Genomic DNA, 7,314 nt, shown 5'->3' on the forward strand with positions numbered 1-7,314 from the left:
CATCGTCGTTACGGATTGCCGTAAAAACGGAAAACGGAAAAACGAGTATTACGTGAGTACCGTATACCTAGGTACCCAAGTCATAAAAAAAAAATTCCAGAGAAATTTCCCGCCGAATCGACGATACGTTATTATATTATTATTATTATTATTTCTATAGCTCGCCGCAGCGCCGCAACGACGTAAATCTATAAACACGTACTTACTTACCACTCTGGTACCGTGGTTCGGTCAGGCGTTGGGACTTACCTGCAACCCATACGTCCCGTGAGATGGATACAATATCATGATAATATCCACGGTGTAGTCATTGAATCGTTATTTTTTCTTTTTTTTTAAAGCGAAACGTTTCACGCTAGATATTTTATATGCCATATAAAAATTAGAACGAACGAATTTTGTACCGCATGCATATCATACGATTCACATATTATTAATTTATTATTATTATATTTATTATAATAATTATTGTCATACAAACGGGCACGGTGAACCGTTTTTACTATTAGATAATTATATTTTACAACTTCGTTGATTTGGGTTTGATAGGTATCTAAGATTGGTAGTGATAGGTAACTAAGTATGCTGCAAAAAGAAATCTATAACAATGTTTTTTTACAATTTATAAAAATATATAGTATAATAATTATTATAGTTTATATAGGTGTAATAAAAATAATATTATTGTCGTCGTCGAACACTTTGAGCAGGTTATTATAGTAGGGCCCGGTCGTATTATAAAGATCTTAAATAATAATAATTTTGATTTTTTTTCAATTTATATTTTATTGTTTTTACCAGCGATGTCGGATCGGACACTTACCCCGAAATTTTGTTTTTCAAAATTTAACACAGCTATACCAAAAACTAGATCGACTAAATCGTAGAGGCGGATCAAATTTATTCGATTCAAAATAAATAATACAATAACAATATTAATAATATTAATATACCTAATCATAATAATAATGCTAATTAAATAATATAAAAATGGTATACCATCGCAATTAGTGCAGTATACCATCCGTCAATAAATATAATATTATGACCATCGACTTCCGTAAATAAAATACTAATAACAATAACAATAACAATAACAATATGATGTAAATGTTATGTTATACGTATCATCGTATTGTCACGTAGTCGGTGGTCGTGGATCGTGTTCCGCCGTTCATCGCATGGGGATCGCGTTGGTCGTGGTGCTCCGGATGGGCTCCTCGTAGACGGGCATGTACGAGCTGTACGCCATGTTGGACGCGGCCACCGGTTCGCCGGGCAGGCTCCGGCGGTAGTGGCCACCGCTGCCACCGTACGTGATGTGCTCGTGGCTGCTGCCCCCCTGGTCGCCGAACAGCTTTTTCAGGCCCACGATGGCGGACAGGGCAAGCGCCAGCTTGGCGATGATCAGGGCCTTGCCGGCCAACAGGGCGAGCACGCCGAACGCCAGCGGTATGGTCATGCCGCCCATCATGAACGGGTACATGAGCATCGAGTTGTACTTGTTGCTCTTCTTGCGACCTTTATTGACAATGTAACGGACAATAATTAACGGTTAAAAAAATTATGGCACAAGTGTGGCTTGGAAAAATAATTGTTTAAAAAAAATCACATCAGACAATAATATTATTGTTTTCAGGGTTAGCCGAAGTGGTTTTTTAAAATTATATTTATAACGACCCTCGACCACGTCGAAGCTGCATATATTATTTAAGAGTAGCAGTCTTTATATTTATATTTTGGATCAATTATTATAGATTAATTATACTAAATAAATATCGAATTGACTAAAATATTAACGATTTCATTTATACGAACATAAATTAATATTGTATATATACTCGTAATACTATATAAGTACTTATAATTGTTATGTTGTTATGCGGTCGCCTCATCGAAATAAATACGGTTTTCTTTTTTTTTTTTTTTGGGGGGGGGGGGGGGTCGTGGATCTAAAAAGGTTGCGTACCACTGTGTACAAGAACTAGAGCATCTATTTATTATATATTATATTAATATCGCGGCAATAAACGATCACACAATAACTTCCAAAGACGGGAAAATAGGAACTGTAACGCATACCTATATTATAGCTGTTACTACATCGTAGATTATGTTTTGTTTTATTGAAGAATGAAAAATATGGCTGTTTACAATCAATTGAGTATGGTTTAATAAGTAAGTTTTATAATTCATTGCTATAGGTGACTAACACTAACCAATTAACTAACTAAGAAGGGTCTCTGCAGCAGGGCAACTAGCTGCAGACAAGATTACATTTAATAATTAAAAAGTTTTCCTGCGTAATCGCGCGGGGTCGGGCATGCGGATGATTGAACAAAACAATACAGACGTATCGTATACGATACATCGCAAGAGAAAGGCCGATAACTGTACAATACTATAGATACCATGCTCAACGATATTATACAGACAATCGGTACCTAGGTATAGATGTTGCCGCCGCCGCCGCCGCCGCCGCCACCTCGCAAAGGAGTGGACGTTATAGAGGCTGCGCGGCAACTCATAATAATAACATAAAAGTACATGTCGAGACGAAGCCGCGTAACAAGAGGGTGTGTGAGATAATGAGAACTTCGATAACGATTTAAAAAAATATTATGACAATATTATTAATTATTATTATTATTATTATAGATGAGCCCGCGGTGCAGTGTGTAGGTGTATCATTTTATTATTATTATTATTTCATGGGTGGCTTCGCGCGTGGCGGCGACTGTCCATCACAAAACCATATCGTTTCAGGTCACAGTATTATAATAATATCGTCGCATCGCCGTCTTAATGATCATTAATTGATTATTGTTTTAAAACGACGTTGTCGACGACCGCGACTCCGCATCATCGACGATTCGATCTGTGACCCGGTTTCCGCTGCAGTCGTCGCGCACCGCTGCGGTGTGAATAGGTTCACATACGTGTACGCCACAGGTTGTAACATAATAATAATATTAATATAGGTATGCAAGAATCGACGGATGTGGAAACCATGTCGTGGAGACGTGTCTCTGTCAGCGTCTGTATTTAGACGTGTAGGATGACATCGGAATGGGGAGGGGAAAGTCGTAATATTTTCGTCTAACGTCTGTAGAACTAGTAAAATCGATTTATTTTTTAAGTAGATACTTGTTAATGCGCATGAAGTTTTATCGATCTTGTCCTATAGGGGAGGACCCACGGCGTACTGCAGGCGGGCCCTCAGTACACGTTATGTAAGACCTTTGGGAAACTAAAATATTATGTCAAATTATGTTATACAGTATACGACGTATACCTCTATATTATTATACTCTCGATGACTCTCCGATATGATATAGTCGAGTTCGTGATTATCAATATTATAATTTATCAATTAAACTGCGTAGCGAAACACCCATGAAATTACCTAGATCTAAGACATGTACGAAAATAAAAGGAAAGCTTCACACAAACAATGAAAATCCCTAAAATGAAAAACTTTGACCATAATATTATATTGTACAACTCGATAGTCATAATTATAATTATTATAACAGTAGATGGCACGAATTGTTGCACTCGAAAAACACGATCCAATCAGTTGTAATATAATTGTCATATCTAGATAAAAAGTTTCGTAAATATCATTGTTTGCGATTAAGTTTTCTGCAGTATCGACCACGTGTTTTTAACGTGTTTATACACAATAATATATAAGTAGGTGGAAAATTCAAACGAAACGGAAAATTCAAACGAAATGACGGCCGAACACCGACAGCCGCGGACGTGTGGCGCGTATATTATAATTATATATTTTCATCGATTTGCGCGGTGTGCTTCGTATAATATAACAATAATAATATTATGTTAATTTATTATTTTATTGCTATTATATATAAAAGTATAGTACTAAATTGTTATTATTGTCATCACGATATTGATGTCACCTCGTCGTCGATTGTAAAAGTGTATACGAACTAATATAAACGCGCACAATAACGATCAACAGGTGCATTGATGATGATGATAATAATAATAATAGGTATATCGATTGGTTGTTACACGGTATGCGATGGTGGAGAAAAATAATAATAATATCATTGTGTACTGTGTGATCCATTTACCGTGTAAGACATTCTTTATTTCAGAAAACACAAACCTTTTTGAAAATATTATTTTTACGTAGGTGCCTCTAAGTCGTCACAAGATAATTACTAACATTTTTGGAAAAATATTATAATTTTACTACTTTTTACCGTTATAATTTTTTAAGTTTTTTTTAATCTTATGAATGACAATTATTGTTGGTAATTTCATATCCCGGAGTAGAATATTATTCAAAGCATTCCGATCTATATAAAAATCAAATAAAGTTTGCAAGTCCAAAGCAGTGAACCGAAATGTTGTGGGATACCTCTGTTGTACCACTCCGTCCCACTTATCTTGAATACTTATAAATCATATAATAAACAACTCATCCAAAATTTGATTTTAATACATCAAAGTACTCGGAAACGAATTCTGATTGGAATAAGGAATCAAAAATTCACTGTCATTAATGTAAAGTAAACAATTTAAAATTTGATAAGGATACGAATTAGTAAAAATATAAAAGGTTTTTAGAAATATTATGTTGTTTTTTAAATGCTCAAAACTGTGTAAAAAATGTGTAAACGTTATTATAGTTATTAAAATAATGAGTGTAGTCTTACGTTAAGACATGGATCACCCGGTTTACACGATACCGAATATCGCATAGGAATTTTCCGAGTCGGCGATGAAAAAGAAAAGAGAAAAAGAAACGCGACCCGCCGTACCTAAATGTACCATAATTAAAAATCAATCGTACCTACAAAACTCTGCCGACCGTTTGGTAGACGACGATAAAACGTCATTACAAACGATTACGTTTTTCTGCCGGTCATCGAGAATTTCGTCGGAGAAAAAAATTCGCGCACACAATGTAATGACAATAATAATAATAATAATAATAATAATAATATATAGTCGGAAAATCTTCCGGCGGCACGCGTCGCCTGAGGTGCCGTTTTTCAGCTGAAAGTGTGCGCGTGTAACTATAATATTATACATATACAATATAATATATTTGGCCATCGATTGCGTGTTCGGTTTTCATCGTTTTCCATCGGTTTTTAATAATTATTAAGCTCACGTAGGTATCAGCTATATATATATACAGACCGTCCTCCTCGTGTGTGAAGTCTTGAGGAAACGATATAATAACCGATAATATTTAGATATCATTCCCGAAATTCCATTTTTGTTTCAAACTCATTAAAAAAAAAAAAAAAATGTTTTACAAATTGGCGAAAGTGCTCTTCTTGCAAAAGCGGGATAAAGTTATTATTTTGTTTTAATTTCTTATAAATTCTTAACAATATGGAGGGGTTTATGTATAGTTTATCATTACTGATTATGATTTAAACTCATTTAAAAAAATTATAATTATAGATATTATAGGTACACTTAATGTGCATTCACGTATTAAAGTCAACAAGAAATTAATTTCATGATTGATGACAATATTATTATATATAACCTGGTATAACAATATTATTATTTTAATTTTTAAATAAACCTAACGTATTTTTTTATATTGGTTACTTTGCTGATAAAACACGTCATATAAGTATTAAATATTAAACCAATATCATTTTTATTTAAAAAATAAAATAATATGTTATAGCTTTAATATATTTAAATGTTAGATTAGTGCGTATCATAAGTTGTTTTTAAAAGAATATTTATTTATTTTTCAATAAATTGTTACTAAATATATTTTATTTTATTAAATTTAGTAACTTTTTTATTTTTAGTTTGCAGTTTTCGTTATTTCTATTTAATTAAATTTTATAAAACGTCTAAATTTGTATACGTTGTTATAATAAATTATAAAATATTATTATTAATTATAAAATATTGCTGCAGTCAATAATTTATTGTTTTGTGCAGATTCCAGTAGGTACTTAACGAAGAAAATGTCTTGTTCGGCAAATCTAGATTGTTGTATATAAAAATATATTTTAACTTACGGCTGTGAATGCTGGTTCAGCTGGTATTATATTTGGGTAAACTATAGACAAAAAAAACCTACGAATTCTGTTCATGTATAAACCGTTTTATAATAATAAATTATATACCTATCACCCGTAACGTATAAAGTCCGACGGTAAGAAACGTGAGTGCCAACAAGTGATATAGCAACTAATTGACTTACCATCGGCCATTTCTCTGGGTTCGTTGTCGAGAAGTTTGAACTGGAGGCTGCGGCTTTTGAAAAAGTTCACCACTCTGTCAACAACCAGCGTGTCCAGGCTGGCCGTTTCGTCATCACCGGCGGACCTGGCCGAGGATATGTCATGGGCAACGTCGTTCAGAGCGACAGCCGGGTCTTTGACTAATCGGACGCCATCGAACAATTCCATTTCCGGTTGTTCGCTGATCCGGTCGAGGGCTGTCAACAACTTGTGCTTGAGACACGGTCCGAACTGCGGGCAAACACGAAGACGTTCGTATTATTATAATATTATATATAGTTACAGCGACAACAACAGTGCGGCGGGAAACAAATCGGTGGAGGGCCTACGACTTACTTGCGCCTTTGAACAGTCCTGAAACACTTTGAACACCACTTTGAAATCTCCGAGACCGGTATCGATCTTGCGGGCTTCGGGCCGTTCAGCCGCTACCGCCGAGGACGCGATCGCCACCGCGAATATGACTGCAGCTAATCTCGACATTGTTGAGGATAATAATATAACTTGATGTTCGATTCGATCGGATCTACGGTGACGACGACGACGACGACGATTATCGGATATGGCACGACGGACGAAAACTATAGCGACGACGACGATCGCAATAACTACACGACTGCGGTGGTAAGCGGAGCGCACGAGGTTTTTCCACGAATTGTCCTGCACAGCGGTCCTTAGGATTTTTATACGGCGCCCCACTCTCCCCACCAGATTTGTTTTCACCGGCTACTTTCCAGCCGACAGCCCTACACACGACCGCTCGTACACACGCACACGTACACAACACATCCGGATAACTTCCCGTCGAACATAATTAAACTGCGTCGTCCCACCAGGAGAAGACGACGACGCGATAATAACGATTTTTCACGTCGCCCATCATCGGAGTCGTCCATTGTCATCGTCAAACGATAAATGGAGCTTGACCGGTGTGTGTGTGTGTGTGTGTGTGTGTGTGTGGGGAGAGCTCAAGAAAAATAATATGAAAGAGAGTGAGTGAGAGAGAGATAGAGAGAGAAATAATAATATATATGTACCTATTATATATGTAATACAT

General features: G+C 35.8%; 1 protein-coding gene across 1 annotated transcript; it reads right to left on the bottom strand.

The window, feature by feature from the left end:
* Positions 1 to 884: 884 nt before the first annotated feature.
* Positions 885 to 6,927, bottom strand: LOC132952747 (uncharacterized). Its single transcript, XM_061025162.1, has 3 exons — positions 6,594 to 6,927; positions 6,218 to 6,488; positions 885 to 1,521 (listed from the first exon to the last, which is right to left on the bottom strand). Exons 1-3 carry the CDS (start codon positions 6,738 to 6,740, stop codon positions 1,175 to 1,177), a joined length of 765 nt encoding a protein of 254 aa, XP_060881145.1. The 5' UTR covers positions 6,741 to 6,927; the 3' UTR covers positions 885 to 1,174.
* Positions 6,928 to 7,314: the final 387 nt, after the last annotated feature.

The sequence above is a fragment of the Metopolophium dirhodum genome, chromosome 9, assembly GCF_019925205.1.
Source record: "Metopolophium dirhodum isolate CAU chromosome 9, ASM1992520v1, whole genome shotgun sequence".
NCBI classification, from domain to species: Eukaryota; Metazoa; Arthropoda; class Insecta; order Hemiptera; family Aphididae; genus Metopolophium; species Metopolophium dirhodum.